Here is an 18,848-nt window from a genome sequence, read left to right on the forward strand (position 1 = left end):
GCAGCCGTCTTGCCAGTTTTAGGTGCGTCCCCCCTCCGGCTCAGTTCTTTCAAGTTGAAGGCCTTTTGTAGCACTTGACAGCTGGTGGAGCTGCTGGGTAACCGTCAGCCGATGTTCCAAACGCCTCTAGGTAGCCCTGTACCTGCAGTGACAACACCTGCTCACCGCTCAAGCCGAAGCCTCCAAGGGCTACCGCCTGAGCGTGGACCTCTTCCCGAGATGACGTCTGTCGCACCGCCGAACGCTAGGGAAGGCCCTGCAGCGTCCAACACACTAGAAAGCGCTGCAGCCACGCCTCATACGCTGTGGAAGCCACGTGTGCCGAAAGTGTTCCACGGTTCCATCTTGGAGAATGTCGAACACTGGCTGGCTCAATTCAAACGGGTCTCTGATTACAATTGTTGGACAGACTTCGACAATTTGAGGAACGCGTATTTCAACTTGGAGAACGGCGCTCGTACTTGGTACGAAAATCGTTAGCCTTTTTCCTCGTGGAGCGTCTTACGTCGATGCTTGCTGGAAAGTTGGGCCAATCCCGATCGCCGTGAGCGAGCCGAGTGAGCGATTCAGTTGCGCCTCCAAATGCCGAATGAAAGTGTCATGATGTACGTCGAGGACATGACGAGCCTCTATCGTCGAGCCGACCCCAACATGGCGGAACAAAATTAAAGTCCGTCATTTGATACGAGGAGGGAACGAGCGGCTTTTCGCTGGCCTCAATTTCTGTCCCCCAAAGGCCGTGGAAGAATTTTTGACCTAAGCCACAATCGTGGAACAAGTGTTGCAGCAGCACTCTACATTGTACGACCGGCAAGTGAGTGTCGCTTCGTCAGTAGGTCAGATCGGAGGTGCAGGAAGCAGGATTAACATCGAGTCTCTCTGCGGCCTCATTCGATCGGTGGTGTGCGACGAACTATAAAAGATTCAGTGCAAGCTCCAACCTACTGCAGGGTCTATTTGCAGTCTCGTCAGAAATGAAGTACGACAGGATCTCCAAGTGCCGCCTTTCAGTTATGTCCCACCTGTACCGACCGAACCACATCGTGCATCATACGCAGAAGCTGTAAGTTGATATATTCCTGCTTCCCCGCGCTTTGATAATCCTATGCCTCAGGATGCACTTCCTTCGCTGCAGCCAATTCAGCACTTGGAAAATCGACAGCCGCATCCCAGAAAATCTGACGTATGGCGCACACCGGACAGACGACCACTGTATTATCATTGAGGTGAAGCTGTACATGTGTACCGGGAATGTCTCTATTGTCGCCTAGGACTACAGAGTTTTGCCCTCGACTCACCACTGCCGAGATTCAACGAAAGACCGAAAGCTATTGAAAATTACGTTTCCCAAACAGTGCATGCCACTGCGGCAGCAGTCGCGCTCCCCATCCTCAAGGCAACCTTCGAACTTTCGGAGCTCCCCAGGGGTGGCGCTGGCACGCTCATTGAGCCCTAGAAAGAAAAACTAACGACAGCGGCCTTCGGGAGTGATGCCGCTGACACTCGACGCAAGCAAGGCGTCCCACCGACGCAAGCATGGACCGGCAGCGATTCCGGGACGACAGCCACGAGAGCCAAAAGCAGATTTACTTTGGATATACATGTGGTAGTCGACGATCACCACGACGTTAGTGCATTACTGGACACAGCTGCGGAATGTTCGATCATGAGCGGTAAATTAGAAGCGCACATAAAGAAAATTGTTACGCGTTGGTGCGAATCCGAAATTCATACTGCGGGCAGGCACGTAGTCACCCCAATCGGCATCTGCACTATCAGAGCGAGCATTCAGCGACGTACGTTTTTCGCCAGCCTTCTCGCACTTCGTGATTGTTCTCGAGACCTAATCCTGGGATTCGACTTTTTGCGGTAGCACGGCGCTGTTATCGATCTTCAAGAGCGTACCATGACATTTTCGACACTTGGGTACTCCGAAAAATCCGACGACATTCGTGACAGCACGTTTTGCTTTTCTGCCGACAGCATCACGTTGCCTCCGCGTTCAATCGTCCCGATTGATGTGGTGTCCGACAAATTACGGTTTGGTGAGGTGGTCGCCGAAGGCAACTTGCCGCTTTTGTTCGCGCTAGGTGTCTGCGCTGGACGCAGCCTCGCCACGCCTTATGACGGACCCTCTGAATTATTTGTGACTAATTTCCATAACGAGTACCGGCAACTGTTTCGTGACACCACCATCGCTTTCGCTTACCCTATCGGAGACGTTTCTGAATGCTATGCATTTACATCAGCCGACGACGGGCTTCGACCGACACCACGCAACATGACTTCACTACTTGCAAAAGTTCATATCAACTCGACCCTCTCGGAACAACAACAGCCGAAGCTACATGAACTGCTATATCAATTTAAAGAGTGCTTCGCGTCCACTTGGAAGGTTCATCAGACACCGATCACCAAACACCGAATAATTACGTATAGCGACGCCTCGCTCATAAAACAACACCCTTACCGCGTTTCGGCAAAGGAACGTGACGTGATAAATACTCGAATCAAAGAGATGTTGCAAAATGACGTTATGCAACTTTCTAAAAGTGCCTGGTTATCTCCTGTAGTGCTTCTGAAGAAAAAAAATAGATCACTGCGCTTCTGCGTGAACTACAGGAAACTTAACAGCGCGACTGAAAAGACGTCTATCCGCTGCCCGGCATCGACGATTCCCTCGACAGACTGCGGCGGGCCAAGTATTTTTCAGTGAAAGACTTGAAAAGTGGCCACTGACAGATCAAAGTTGATTAACGAGATCGTGATAAAACTGCCTTCATTACACCAGATGGCCTATATCGATTCAAAGTGCTTCCCTTCGGCCCCTGTTCTGTACCTGCGACATTCTAGAGAATGCTGGACGCTGTTCTTATCTGTCTAAAGTGGCACACGTGCCTAGTTTATCTGGATGATGTCGTGTTTTCTGCGACCTTTGAGGAGCACCTGAAGCGTATGTAGAATGTGCTAGAAGCGATCCGCTCTGCTAACCTGACAACGAAGCCAGAAAAAAGCCACTTCAGTTACAAGGAACTTAAGTTTTTCGGCCATGTAGTCAGTGCGGTTGGTATTCAACCACACCCCGGCAAAAGTACCGCCGTGGCCTCGTTTCCTGTTCCCCATGATAAAAAGGCAGTATGTCGCTTGCTAGGGCTTTGCGCGTACTATCACCGCTTTATAGCCAACTTTTATAGGATTGCCGAACCGCTCACTCAGCTCACACGTAAAGATGGTCCATTCGTCTGGGATGAAGAACAGGACGCAGCTTTCTCAGAACTACGGGAGCATTTGCAGACACCACCAGTCCTCGCTCACTTTGACTAAGACGCCGATACTGAAACTCATACTGACACCAGCAACGTGAGTCTTGGTGCTCTCCTCGTCCAACAACTAGAGGGCACAGAGCAAATGATAGCGTATGCTAGCCGCACTCTTTTCTGTGCCGAGGTGAACTACTCCACGTCAGAGAAAGAGTGCCTCGCTGTTGTATGGGCCACGATGAAATTTAGCCCTTACCTTTACGAACGCCACTTCAAAGTAGTGACCAACCATCATTCATTGTGCTAGTTAGCCAACCTACGAGACACGCGTGGGCGACTGGCACGATAGAGTCTTCGTCTGCAGAAATATGATTTCACGAACGCTTACGAATCAGGTCACAAGCATGAATATGCTGATTCATTGTCCTTTGCACCTGTCGAAGTTTGTGGCCACGACACCGCGGATGACGCTGGTTTTCTTCGGGCCCTCATCACAACGGATCTGATTACAGGACAGCGTGCGGACGACAAAATTCTTGCAGTTATCTAAAACCTTGAAGGACGCAACATTTCCATACGTCGATGTATTTCTCGAGGTCTGTCATCGCTCTGTCTGCGAGATGGAGTCTTGTATAAGGAAAACTCCAACGGCAATGAGAGGACCTATGTTCTAGTTGTGCCATATGACATGCGTGACAACATTGCCGCCTGCCACGATGAGTCCACATCTGGTTCCTTAATTTCCTCTCGAACTCTCGCTCGAGTTCGACAAGCGTACTACGGGCCCAAGCTTTCCGCATCTGTTAAGCAATACGTGAAAAGCTGCCGGGAATCTCAAAGCCGCAAATCTCCGCCACTGAAGCCCGCGAGGCTTCTTAAAGTGATATAACCACCTAGAGCGCCATTAGATCAAATAGGAATGGACTTACTGGGGCCCTTTCCGCTATCATCTGACAGCAACAAGTGGATCGTAGTAGCCACCGACTATTTGACGAAGTACGCCGAAACAAAGGCACTACAACGTGCTACGGCTTCCGACGTCACCCAATTCTTTATGGACCACATCGCTCTTCGACATGTGGCCCCGTCGTGTGTAACCACAGACAGAGGAACAGCATTCACGGCCCAGCTCATTCATGACGTAATCAATCTCAGCTACACAAGCCATCGCAAGACCACGGCACATCATCCGCAGAGCGACGGCTTGACAGAGCGACTCAACAACACCATCCCTGACATGCTATGCATTTATGTAGATGTCCAGCACAAGACCTGGGTCCAGGTGCTACCGTACGTCACATTCGCGTACAATACTGCCGTCCGGGAAACTACGCGATTTAAGCATTTCTGTCTTGTCTATGGACGTGAGGTCCAGACAATGTTGGATGTGACGATTCCACGCAATCGCGACGCTTTGATCACTACTGACGCTGTGAAGCTTACCCAGTACGCTGAAGAAGCATGCCAGTTAGCATGCCTAAACATTACGCACCAGCAGAGTACAGACGCATGCCGCTACAACGCTCGCCTTCGACCAGTCGAATACCATCCAAGCGATAGACCTTGGGTGTGGACTCCAGTACGACGCCAGGGATTGTAAAAAAAAACTGCCCAGCCACTACTTCGGACTGTTCAAAGTGTTGCAACACGTGAGCGATGTGAACTACGAGGTAGTCCCTGACGATGCCTTCTCGCCACGGCGGTGAAGGCACACACTCGGAGATTGTGCACGTAGTGTGACTGAAGCCGTACTTCACGCGGTAGTGCAACTGCGCATGAACTTTATTGCTGTTTTTTGTATGCGTGTACTTTCTGTTGGTTCGCCCCGACTTTGCCTTTGTACTTTCCGAGCATCAGAGTGATGCTCATTGTTTTTTCAGAGGAGGAATAGTGCCATTTTGCCGCTAGGTACGGTGTGTAAGCTATGGCTGCCCACTAGAATGGAAGACGATGTTCTGGGGCAGCGCGTGCTCCGGCTAGTTGTTCATTATTGAAGCAGCCACCTTGCCAGTTTTCGGTGCGTCTCCCCGCTGGCTCAGTTCCTCGGAGTTAAAGACCTTTTGTGACACGTGATGGTATAATTGCGTCAAAATGTAAATGATCACATCTTTTGTATATAGCGACGCATATGCAATTACCCACCATAACAAAGTGCTTGTACAGAGTATTCAAGAGTTCTGCCGACCAATTAAGAGCAAGCTTCTCCATAATCATTCCCTTTGTGGGGATGGCCGAACTTTTCATTTTGCACGATTGCTGTTGCCGCCACTGTCATTGACAAGGTCTCGCAAATCACCATCAGGTATCACAAAACTGTCAAAGCTTCCTGTCCTTTAGAACATTGAAGTTTTCGTCGTATTGAAAGGCAACTGTTGTATGTTCTAGAACGGCAGAAAAGCACTTGTTCCTCAGGATAATGCCGCCGAAGAACGCTGATTTTATCGCGTCTTCCTTTCATGTGTATACGTCACTTGAAGCATGACAGTGGTCAGTATCACATGAAGGGACAGCGCATGAAATTTCTAGAAAAGTAACTGTGTCAAAAAAGGAAAGTTTAAATACAATAAACCAATACAAACATCTGCGATAATTTTTTTACTACACATATGAGGTCTCTGAATTTATGGGGTGCTTGAGCACATCTGTTCACGCGAAAGATGCAACAATTTATATTCATTTGTCTGCATTATTGTATCACTAAACTACTATATTGCCTCCAAATAATTACATGGGACCTCATAACCAGTGCATTTGCTCAACCAGTCACACTTGAAAAATAATTACAGTGGCCGCATTTCTACGTTCACTGCAAACAATGTTTCCCAAACTTGGTTACGTATGTACAAATCCACCGCGGTAGTTATGCTTTTTGGTTTGAATATGCACTTGTAGGTTTTTTTGATACATCCTTCCATATTAAATATTTGCAAGAGTGGAATCACTTGTACGTACATTCATTTTTTCGGAGCACGTGCCATCGCAATTTTAATAGCTATAACTGTTCTTTTTGTCTTGCAGCACTAGCCTTAGGCATAATCATGACAGTGTACAGCACTCTATGCGTATACATGGGATCTTTGAGCCGGGTGAGTAGGTTACAATGTTGGATGCCACTGCTTTGCTCGAAATAATTCTTCTGCAGAACATAATTCAGTTCGGGCGTGCGAACAGCGACTTAGCATAGACTGACTTGAGCCGGAATGTTGTAGTGCCAGAAACAAATTGATTCAAATAAATAGGCATTATCTAATACTTCCGAATGCTTCCACATCAAGTACTATGCTTATAATTTACAGCACAGGAGTAAATATCCAGATAGTACTCGATTATTTACGATAAAATGCGAAATATCCATATGTCATATTGTCAAATTTCACATCTGTAAAATATTCGAGAAGTACGCGATCTATCGAGCGTGGTTTTAGCAGCACCGAACCTTGCTAGGTTTTCTATTTTTTTATGCAAAATATGGATATATTGGTTATTTTTGCTGCCTAGTGGTTGTATATTATGGCATCTTGATTATTTTGATTATGCCCTATGATTGCTTTTCTTTTTGCAAACAGGTATTTCTAATGGTATGCTCAGGTTTGACTTCACCTTTCGTTGGTTTGTGTCTCCTGGCTATGCTATTCCCCTTTGTGCACTCGAAGGTAAGAAGTGGCAATCGGTACTCTGTGTAAAAAAACTTCGGCAGCGTGGTTTTCTGGGCGTGTTGGTGCATGATGAGAAGTGAAAGGTTCCAAAAGGTTTCAAACGCAAACACAAGAAAAATGAATGCACAGAACAAGGCTGTACTTGCGACTCAAGTTTATCAAAGACGATATTTCCCAGAACAGTGCCATTCATGCATAAACTGGAAAGAGTAGATTGATGTGAACATACTAACACAATCCACCCTTCGTTACCACCCCCCCCCCTTTTTTTTTGCTCACGTATAGAAATTGTTGTAACACTTCCCTTCCCAGTGAAAAGAAGTGCTCGTCGCCACATGCGAGTAGTTGCGCCGCAGTGGAGAAACTACTGAAAGTTTGTTGAAGAATTAGCAGAGGAAGAACACCGTGAAATTGGTTTGAAAGATTAAAGCTAGCAGACGTTTGAAAACATTTCGCACACAGCATGCACGTCATCTCGCTCTCACGACACCGTTCCTATGAACAGCTTCAGTTCTTGCTTCAGTTCTTGCTCTAAGAAATTTTTTGTCAAGCCGGTAGTGAACACTTCGCACCAAATAGTCATTTTAAGGTCGTTCTATCCTCTGACGCAGGTCTCTCAAACTAACATCAGTTACTGTGTCGCTGTGACTAAATTTAGTCAGCCAAAGGGCCAGCGCCGGCAATAAGTGAAAACAAAGAGAAGAGGGAAGGGTAGTTCGAGACAAACTTTGTCTAGCGTTGCCATTAGAAAGGAGGCCTTTCTCGTATATCACACATAGGTCACTTCTAAAGGGGATTCCCCGTGAGGTTTTGTGTACCTTATCAATTTAGGTAGGGAAAATGATGAAAATATAAACGTCGGTCCTGAAATAATGAGTTTTTGTCTCGCGGCTATGCTCCGACCCAAATGGACTACACGGGGTACCTCATGAAAAAAATACTCAGCACTATAGTCAAGTCTGTGTAGCTTACCCACACCTAGCGATATCAATCACGCTAGGCGAAGAAATGAAACAAGAAGAATATAGCGGTGTTACGGAATATCACAGAGCATTAAAAAGATATGGGACAGACTGTCATTTGGGAACCCAAGCAAAAGGTCAATGGGCCGCATGCGGTTCACGTGACGCATGTTTGAGACTCCTGCTGCAGGCGGGTAGCCAGAAATGTTTTTTTTTGGGGGGGGGGAGGGGAGCACACAATAATTTCAAGAAGGGCACGCCCTTAAAATGATCATTTTCGCTCTCTGTGCATTGGCGAAAAAAATTCGGGAGGGGGTGGCACGTGCCCGGTGTACCACCCCCTGGCTGCGCCCCTGTCCTGCTGTAACGATTGAATATGAAAGGTGTGATACAAATTACACGGTGGCCTTTGAATACATTTGATTCGTACGCTCAAGATGCTATTTCTTTTTTTTTATTTGCAGGGTGCAGCTGTAGCTACTATTGTCACGGTGGTATTTCAGCTATGGCACATCACGAGAGCAATCCAGACGGGCGCGGCACCACCAAGAATGCCAGTTTCCTTGGATTACTGCCCTGGAAACGTTACGTTGCACACAGCAGCTTTGGACACATTCGACGGTAGCCGGTCTTCCGTAGCAGCAGGGTATGGGTGATACACTGATTTTCGTGCTGCTACTTCTTAGAGAAAAATTGCCGCGAGAACTCATCGACATATAAAGATTCTTTATGCCGCAAAGAAAAACAACTAGATGACATCTCACAATTAGTGCGAGATGCGTATAGCCCTCATTCGAAAGTGCGAACTCTTGTGATTAAATGAATGTTACCGGGAGAACGCGTTTAGAGATAATCTGCGAAACATCGCAAGCCTTACGCCATAAAGCAGTCATGTTTAAAACTCTTCGAGACAGCCTAAACAATCGTACTGAGTGAGGTCGAGGATTCTTGTAGACAAACTCTAATGTAAACATACGTCTTCAAAAAGAAATGCTAGTTCTCTATATTGATCCATCACAGTGCGATAGCGTTAAAGAGCTCGTTTCGAAGATATTCCGGTGGTGATGTCGGCCCCATCGTCATTGGTTGTGAGCGATAAAGTGGTGTTGTCTGTGGGGAATAAATAGAGGTACATTTAGCTGATTCAGTAAAAATCTTCGGTTCTAGTAAGAATCGAATTCGGGTATTCTGTGCGGTGACCAAGCGCCCCAACACACATTCATAGAAGAAGATGAGATGTTCTCAAAAAGAAACCATATATAAATGCATGTGGTGCCAGAAGTCTAATTACCATATGTAGTGTAGAGTGCCGGATGCTTAGGATCGCACTGCAGCCGTAAAAACGTGCGAATTTCGCAATGAGGTGGATGGTGTTTCGTCATCGTTATCATCATCATCATCTTGACAAAGTCCACTGCAGGACAAAGGCTTTTCCTATGTTCCGCCAAGCAACTCGGTACTGTGCTTGCTTCTGCCACTTTATACACGCAAACTTCCTAATCTTCTCTGGCCACCTAACTTTCTGTCCCCCTTAACACACTTGCCTTCTCTCGGAATCTGGTCAGTTACCCTCAATAACCAGTGGTTATCCAGCACTCTAATTACAAAGTGTACAATTAAATCAGCAACATCATCATCTTTGTCAATACTGGCCCTATTACGCTACACCGACCAAAACTCGGCAATACCAGCGTTTCTTTTTACTATTAAACACTGCAGATACGTTCGTGGTCATTCTGGTCATAACTATTTCCACGCACGTTTCTTAATTCGTCAGCGATTCTCAGCGCAAACTACATTTCATTGTTCGAGAAGGCTCGCGCTAATTGTGGATCGCTTTGTTAAGAGTTCGCGCGAAAGGTGAACACTAAACATGATTGCAGAGCTTACGCGATGACCAGTGATAAGGGTGGAATATTTGACTAGGTGGAATTTCCGTTGACCAGCCACAACTTCTGCTGAATAAATAGTTTGATCTTCGACCTACTGTCTGCTCTCTTAGTCAACGTCACTACCCCATCCCACTATGTTGACTAAACATCTACGGTGACTCTACCACATATGTATCTTGTGATTTCGGGCATTCATGTCTTTGTATGGGCGAAGTGCATGCAATGAACATACCTGTAACACATTCATTATTTTCTCAGCGCAAAAATTTCAGACCAGACAACGAACGCAAGAGATGAGGACGAGTGCTCGTCCTCGTCTCTTGTCTTAGTTTTCTGGTCTCCAATTTTCGCACTGAGAAGTTTATTAGCCAAATCCAAAAATTTACTGTCACCCAACTTTGTCGTGCACGGACACCGCGCGGTGCTCTATGTAGTACCCTGAAACCACCATCATAACGTCATCACAATGGCACCGTCAGAATGTTCATGACAGGTATATCACGACATTCATGTTATTGCCCGTCACCGTGCCTTACCATGCACTGATGTCATGCTTGCAACATAAATATGCATCAAGTGTCTCACATGCGGGTCCCGGATTTACACATAAGTCTAGAAGGCTGCTCACTTCGAACCCTAGCTCGCGCTCGCCAATTAATGCCGGATTCGGCAGAGGCCAAATCTGAACATTCATGCAAGTGAAACGGTAGAAAAACTACAGAAAACACATATGTAGGCTAAATTTCAGTGCTTGGGGTAACATATATAGCTCTCGGAGAAGCATATACTGTAAAATAAATGTGGTCGCGGAGCGTGAATTGAGGGTCGGTGACCACCCTGTGGATATGTGTTTGACATGCCGCTTCGTGTTGACGAGCTCAGCCCTGCTGATAGGTCATTTCGGTGACGATAAGATCATTTGAGTTCTTGACCGGTTTATAAATGGCTGCCAGTTGGTTTGCTGTGTGCTACACATCACAAATACGAGAGACAGAGTTCTCAGCTTGTGCCGTCAATGCATGAAGGCCTGTGCTCCCCCCTGGCATGTACATCGCTCCACGAAATCATTTGCGCCCCATTCACCTGTTGACGGTGTTGTATTCAGCGGTGCTTGATGCAACAGTTCTCGTAGTCGGTACCACCGCACTTATGTCAGTATATGGCGCAGATAGATCATTGTTCCTTATAGAAGGTGCACTACATTGCACACGGAATCGTGACACGAAAGACGAAGCATGTACCTGCGTCGTTACAATTGTAAGCTGTGTTGGTGACTTGCAAAATCAGTCTCAAAACTTTAATGGAGCCGATTGCAGAGGCTACGCTACAATCTGTTTCATGTAGAGCCAATGCCACCCAGGAGGTGTCGGTAGGCTTTGGACATCGAGACTACAAAGGGCTGGGAACACAGCATCTTGTTCTATCAGTGTTAGTTAATGTCCTACTGTATTACTTGCCTTCTGTGCTCTTGGGCAGCAGCAGCGCCCCAGCAAACGAAGAGCACAGATACTCAGAGAAGTGTGAAACATCAAGGGCGCATCCCAAGTACGCCTCGCCAATAGATCGATGGATGCATGAATGGATATGGCTGTACCCTTTAGATAGGGCTGTGGCTAGCGCCACCAAGCCGTAATACTTAATGAACCAAAAACTATAATATTTTCTTTAAAGAGTGTTTGAGCATTCGTACTTGCAGTGAAGAGTTTAATTTTCACTCGTGCCTTGACTTTAGCCACCAATCAGATAACCTCCTTCTAGTCAAGTCTACCCACTTGAAGTTTATTTTGCCCTCCCGGTCCTTAAACCCCAGTGCTTTGAAAAACTCTGCACCATCATCCTGAACTATAGGGTGAAGCCCTTTACAGAACATTATCAAGTGTTCGGCAGTTTCTTTTTCCTCTCCACACGCACTGCATACTGTGTCTACCCCTTCGTATTTGGCCCGATATGTCTTGGTTCGCAGTACTCCAGTCCTGGCCTCAAACAGTAGAGAACTACCCCGAGTATTATCATAAATACTTTCCTTGGCAATTTACTGCTTAAAAGCTCGATAGATCTCTAGTGCGGACTTCTTAATCAAGCCCATTCTCCACATGTCAGTCCCCGTTTCCTTCACTTTCTTCTTAACCAAAAGTTCTTTTTGGTTTGGCCACCTGCTATTTTCTAAGTATTTACCAGTCAACTTCCTGGTTCGCTTCCTCCAGTTTGTATCGACAGTCTTCATGTACAAGTAACTGAAAACCTTCCTGCCCAACGCTCCTTCCCCATTTCTCTCAATCGCTTCTCAAATTTTATCTTGCTGCTAGCTTCCCTGCCCTCAAATGATGTCCATCCCATATCACCTTGTACTCCCTGATTTGGTGTATTCCCGTGAGCTCCTAAAGCAAGCCTATCTCTTCCACGTTGCTTAATTTCTAACCTTGCTTGAACTTCTGATGTCATGCACAAGACCGCATTGTCGAACGTCAGCCCAGGAACCATGACCCCTTTCCATATTCCTCTCACAACATCATACCTATTGTAATTCCTCAGTGCCCTATTTTTCATCACTGCTGCATTCCTGTTACCTATAGTCGTCCCGTATAATTCGTGTTCCCTCAGGTACTCGGTCCCATTGCTTATCCATACGCCCAGATATTTGTAATTATCTGTTATCTCTAGCCTAACCTCCTGTATTCTATGCTCACTACCTTCATTGTCATTGAAAATCATGATTGCTGATTTTTTCTTACTGAATCTAAAATCTAACCTATCTCCCTCATTACAGCAGATGTCCATCAATCTCTGCAAATCTTCCTTGCGGTTGGCCATTAGCACTATATCATCTGCGTACATTACTGCTGGTAGTGCCTGATCGATAAGTTTGCCTTGTTTGACTAAAGAGAGGTTGAAGCCCAGTCCACTTCTCTCAAATATGGCCTCTAATCTTTGTAGGTACATCATGAATAATAAGGGTGAAAGGGGGCACCCCTGCCTAAGCTGCCGTTTCACCTCTGCAGGCTTGGATACCTGTTTTGCCCACTTTATAACTACCTTGTTACCTTTATAGATACCCTTTAAAAGATTAGTGACTACAAGTTCCACGCCTAGTGTGTCCAATATTCCCTACAATTCCTCTTGAACCACGCTATCGTACGCTCGCGTGATATCAAAAAATGCTAGCCACAGGGGCCTGTGTTCTTTTTCTGCTATTTTGATGCACTGCGTCAGTGAGAGCAAATTGTCTTCCAACCTCCTGTGTTTCAGAAACCCATTCTGCAGATCCCCCAACCCCCCCCTCATCCTCTATCCATGCCTGCAATCTTTCCTTTATAACCTGCATCGCCAGCCATTATAGATCATGCGCATCCTGCTAAGTTTCCATCCATCGGGATTTTCATCATCGATTATTATTTTGCTCACTGCCTCTCTCAAAGCCTGCTTAGACTTCGGACCTAATGTCTTTATCAGCCTAATTGGAATACCATCTGGGCTGTTGATGTACTACTAGGAACCCTTTTCTCAGCCCTTTCCCACTCTCGTTGTGAAAATGAAGCCATTCCACCACTTGATTCGTCTTTGTCTATTGTGGTGCATAAGGCACTTTGCTGAAATATTTCTATCACCCTTGTTCTTATATATTCAATAGCCTCGTCCCCTTCTAGCCTAGCACCTTGGGCTGTAGTTATAGAACTCTGCTCTAGGCTCGTCTCATTTCTTAGGGAGTTTAGATGGTTTCAAAATTTCGCAGCTGCCTTTCTATCTCTTTTTGTACTTCTACCAGCCACTAAGCTCCCTTTCTTCTAATCTTTTCATTGATCAGAAGGGATGCATTCCTTCTACAGCTTGAAAAGGTTTTCCATTTTCTTTCAACATCATCTGCCGGTTCACCCCGCTGCTTAGCATGTCTGTGTTCCCTACAGGCTTCCCGACGTTTTGCTATGGCTCTCTTAACTTCCTCATCCCACAAACTTTTGGGTTTGTGTCTTCTTTTCCGGGGTGACTTGTCACGCGTCTTAGCAAGCTCTAGCTCAAAGAGTCTAGTTTATTCGTGTATGTCCACACTGTCTTATTATCCTCCGTGATTACTTTCTCAATTTGTTTAGTGGCTATTTGAATTTGCCTTTCGGGATAGAAATTTTCCTGTAGTTGCTCAGCTTGTCTCCTTCCTACTTTCACTGTTCTTCCAGAACTTAGCTTGATACGTTTGTGATCACTACCCATACTTCTGGAGCCACCTTCATCTATATGCATTCCCCTGAGCTAATCATACATCCTATGTGACATCAGTGCATAATCTATCGTTGACTGCAGCCTTCCTACCTCCCATGTTATTTGCCCTTCACACTTTTCGGTACTGTTGCAAATGATCAAATCAAGCCTTTCACACATATCCATGATAATTTTGCCTGTCGGGTTGGTATACCCATCTATATCTTCTATGTGTGCATTCATGTCTCCTAGTATAATTATCTCGCACTCTCTTCCTAACTCCTGAATGTCCTTTGATATTCACTCTACCATTGCCTGGTTTTCTTCTCTGGCCTTTGCTCCCGTCCACAAGTACACGAAACCAAGGAGTGCCATTTGACCTGCCTCTTTCCCTTTTAGCCATAAATGTTCCTTGCACTGCTGCTTGACCCTTTGCCAGTCTGTACTTTTATGAATGAATGCCCCAATACCACCCCCCTTTCTGCTGCCTTCTGTTCTAATAGATTATTCCCACGTGTAGTTCGCATTGTTCAGAGGTTTTCCCATGTCCCTGAGATGTGTTTCTACAAAACCGTATACCATCGACCTCTCTTCCCTTAGCTGTTCTTCTATCTCTTTGCACTTCAGCCTGTTTTTACCACCCTGCATGTTAATATACCCTATGTCTGAATTGGCTCAGCGCTCGTGGCTACGTCTATTTATGCCCCGTACTCTACCTATCTTAGATATTGGTGCCACTTTGAAATCGTATCTGTCCATACCACCTGTCGAAGAGTCTCCCTGGTTGTTTTCCTTGTTACTAGCTATCCTGCACCCCGAAGGGCTCGCTTGCCCCCCAAAAAAGCTACTGCACGTCCTGCAAATCGCCAACCCACCTCATGACCTAGCCGCCCATCGAAGTGAATTCGGTCTCGTTGAAAACCACCCACCTATGCACCTCTCTGTTTATTTCCACCACCTCTAAGCCTTTATCTCGACTCATCCGCCATATCTCTTCGTTTGCGTTGACAACCGCTCTTTGCAGGTTGCTATCACGCACCGGTACCTCGGGTATCATGCATATCAATACCTGTACCTTAGGAGAAGTGGCACGCATGTCATCGACGCCTTTCGCCAGTGTGGTTGCTAGTCTTGCTGTATCTTCATTTAAGACATCGTTTAAACCGCCTGAAATTATCACGAGGTTTCGTCTATCAGCTGTAGTTTTGAGTTTTGCGCTCGCTTGCCTCATGACTGCTTCAAGCTTGCGTCCCGGGAACGCCCCTACTGCAACCCTCTTTTCACCTCTTACCCTCTCTTTGATGGCTTCTGTGCATCGATTTAAATTCGAGTACCTCGAGTCCCCGGCGAATATCACATGCTGTGACTTTTCAGCTGGAGCGTCCTGCTCCTGGGGGCTACTTGCACCTGTGACGACGGCTGCTTTGTCCCCTCCCAGCCACACTACTACCTCGCTGAAGCTGGGCCTTGCGACAGTTGAACCGGCTAAACCTGTTTTTTTCCAAACTTGCTTGCTCTTCCTTCTCCACCGTTCTGGTTGCCGGTTCCCTACTGTTCTCTCCGTAGGCCGCTTCTTTGTTCAGCTTCGCTAGTGCTTCCTTGGCGGGCTTCAGTCTTTCTCCCGTTGCCCTCGTTTTCTCTTGCTCTGTCGTCAACGGAGTCTCGAGCTCGGCGATTCTCATCAACAGTTCACTCTGGGCAACCATCATTTTCTCCATTTTTTCCTCGACCTCACATTGCCTACACTTCGCGTCAGCCTCTTCTCCATCCGCTTCTATGCTTGGGTCCACTTTCAAACCCACTCTATATCCTGAACACTTTACAGTCTTTTCAACCATGTCTTTCTGACACCAATTGTCCCTATACTCGATAATCACAAAACTAGAGGCCTGCACTGCGACAAAAAAAGAGTCTAAGCTCTACTACAAAAATTTGCGTGTTCAATGTACGCGCACCTCCCCCACGGAGTGGCAAAAGAAAAAAAGCAACAAAAAAATTCTAACACACACCCGCGCTAACTAATAAATACCTGGTGACTGGCCCCCGAAAATGCCGTACCATAAAATAAGTGCTACGAAGATTTCAACCACTTCCTTATAATTATAAAGACAAGCTCCAAACATGCAAAAACACTTATCTGCTCAGTCGATCTGGAGCGCTCAAAAATCACGTCCATCCACCATGACAACCCGGACCCTTTTCAAAAAAAGGCGCCCCTAGCGCCACGGACACGAACTACAGTCTGCCGCCATTGTGAGGGCACCGCAGCAGACGACGGATGCTTTGTGTCCCACCCGCGCTGATGCGCGTTTCTTGCAGTGCACTCAGACACCTCTTGCGTTCCTGCGGGACGCGGACCACGTCGGGAGGGCACGCCGTTGAGAGTCTCTTGCAGGCCGGATACAAGCATTATCAGTGATAACAAGCCAAACGGCCGTCTGATCCGTTGAAGGGTGCAGAATATTACTCATTGCGCAGCGGAAGCAGCTCAGAAAGCTTATCGGAGAGTACCAGGAGCTTGTTCAAGCTAGAAAGCGGTGTGATTGCAGCGGTTGATACAGAGAACTATCCCCCAACACAAACATCACAGCACTCACTTCATTTTACGGCTACCTTTTCATGCCCTTATGATGACGCCTGCTATCCCACGCTCCTTCGCGAAGCGAAACTTACGAAAAGCCCACCATCAGGTGGTTTATTTCTTAAGAAGACCTATTGCGCCGATAGCTTATCTGGCTAAGCCCCGCCGCGGTGGTCTAGTGGCTAAAGTACTCGGCTGCTGACCCGCAGGTCGCAGGTTCAAATCTCGGCTGCGGCGGCTGCATTTCCGATGGAGGCGGAAATGTCGAGGCCCGTGTGCTCAGATTTGGGTGCACGTTAAAGAACCCCAGGTGGTAAAAATTTCCGGAGCCCTCCACTACGGCGTCTCTCATAATCATATGGTGGTTTTGGGACGTTAAACACCACAAATCAATCAATCAATCAATCAATCAATCTTATCTGGCTAAGCACGCACTTTGTTTCGCTGAAAGAGTGGCTGTGGGTCCGATTGCTGGGTCACCAAGTTTGCGAATTTTTTTACTCTGGTTCATATCTTTGCATATTCCTGATGTAAATTTTAACATCGTCATCTCTCTGACAGAAATAACTGACGTCATCTCTCTGACAGAAATAACTGAGTGAAGTCCTGTTTGACCCCACCATAAAACACTTTCGTGTAGAACTGTCGAAAGGACATTATGAAAGCGAAATTAGCTGGTTACAAGACGAGCCGCACATTTACGAGAAAAGAACAGAAAACATCATGTAATCACACATAATGAACTGAAAACAGCACACAAGCAAAAGAACACTAGAAATGAATAAAAGTGCAGATAAACACAAAAAATCACGGTCAAAGCAATGATTCACACTTCACTTTTGCAGCTCAACCAAATTTCGCACTTTGGTTGAAAGCAGCATAGATCGATCGATCGATCGATCGATCCATTCATCCATCCATCCATCCATCCGTCCGTCCGTCCGTCCGTCCGTCTATTAGAGTAAACACTGGGGCCATGGCTTGGAGGGTAGAGAAGCAGGGAAGACTTAAGAGGACAGACACAGACGGATGGACGGACGGACGGACAGACAGACAGACGCTTCCAACTAAAGTGAGAGCTGTATGAGCTGCGGAGCATTGTTTTGCCTTTGCTTCCATTGTGTCAGTAAGGCTCTTTTAAGTTGGTAAAAATGTTTATTTTCTTCCGTTTTTGTACCCTTTTTTGTACATTACGCGTGATTACATGACCCTTTTTTCTTTATTCCTTTTCCTTGTGAATTTCTCGTTCGTTTCGTGACCCTCTATTTTCATTTCTACAGTCTCCTTTCAACTGTTTTTACGCTTTATGCTACTCCGAGCGTGACCTGCTTTACTCCTGCCGGTGGCATATCACCTCCGTTGTCTCTTTCGTATATTTTACTAGTGTTTCGCTGGTGTGGATATTCAGATTTTTTTTTGCCAAATTCGGCAATAAAGGCCACCACTAGCGATTAGGTGATAGTGATATATCTCAATAATATTTGCTGGGTTAGTTACGTTGCATATTCCCGTCAAGTATGCCAAATTACAGGCTTTAACAATGCGCCGAGTGTTTGAAAATGAATTTTAGAGATTGCCTCGAAACCTTTGCCAGAATTAGCAGAATTATTGCCAATACTGTCTGTGTGACTTCATGTTTGGCAAGTAAACGGAAGTCACTACACAGCCGAAGGCATCGCTATCTTTGACCGGTACAGCTTATACATTGCTGCCCACAAGGCGACAGCGCTTGTGTTTAGCACGGAAAAGCTTTTTTTCTTTCTCTTTGGTGTTTGGCCTGCAATTCGCTGGTTTGGCGCTTGGTTTTCTGTAACCTTTGGATGAGTGTGCGAAGAGCGGTAGTGGTTGTTGCGTTGTGGGCTGCATAAACCACTGACACAATATGCAGAGAGATTGCTATCACGGCTTTCCGAGGGACAGTGCTCTCCCTCTGTTAGTAGTGGATCAGTGCGACCAGGCGGAACAATTGGTTACCGAGAGAAACGCCGTGTCTGTGCGTGTTCCGATCGTTCCTCGCCGGAGTTTCAGCCACCAGTGATTGATAGCTTCGAAACACTGTCAGCCTCACACGTGTCAGCTGACGCTCGGAGCGCTCACCTGTGCTCCGAGTGCCTGTCTGCGCATCCTGACTATCACAGTTTTCACACTCTGTGGTGGCGGAACCAGTACACCTCGTACATGTTCCGGTTCTAACTAAATGATACGTCACATGTAGACAGCATGCTCGTCGTGTTTCGGTATTGCATATTTTTGCTTATTAGAACTGTTTGAAAATTTGCCGATCATTTCAGCTATCCGGCGTGTGG

The 18,848-nt window shown here is 46.4% G+C and overlaps 1 protein-coding gene across 1 annotated transcript in view; it reads left to right on the forward strand.

Moving 5' to 3' along the window:
- The window catches only part of LOC119180125 (sodium-coupled monocarboxylate transporter 1-like), a 74,586-nt gene that overhangs the window by 42,649 nt on the left and 13,089 nt on the right, over nt 1-18,848 (forward strand). Inside the window, exons 11-13 of the mRNA XM_075869783.1 lie at nt 6,279-6,346; nt 6,827-6,913; nt 8,343-8,524. Coding sequence (XP_075725898.1) covers nt 6,279-6,346; nt 6,827-6,913; nt 8,343-8,524 — 337 coding nt within the window. The remainder of the gene's footprint in view (nt 1-6,278; nt 6,347-6,826; nt 6,914-8,342; nt 8,525-18,848) is intronic.

Source organism: Rhipicephalus microplus, chromosome 7, assembly GCF_043290135.1.
Source record: "Rhipicephalus microplus isolate Deutch F79 chromosome 7, USDA_Rmic, whole genome shotgun sequence".
Taxonomy (NCBI): domain Eukaryota; kingdom Metazoa; phylum Arthropoda; class Arachnida; order Ixodida; family Ixodidae; genus Rhipicephalus; species Rhipicephalus microplus.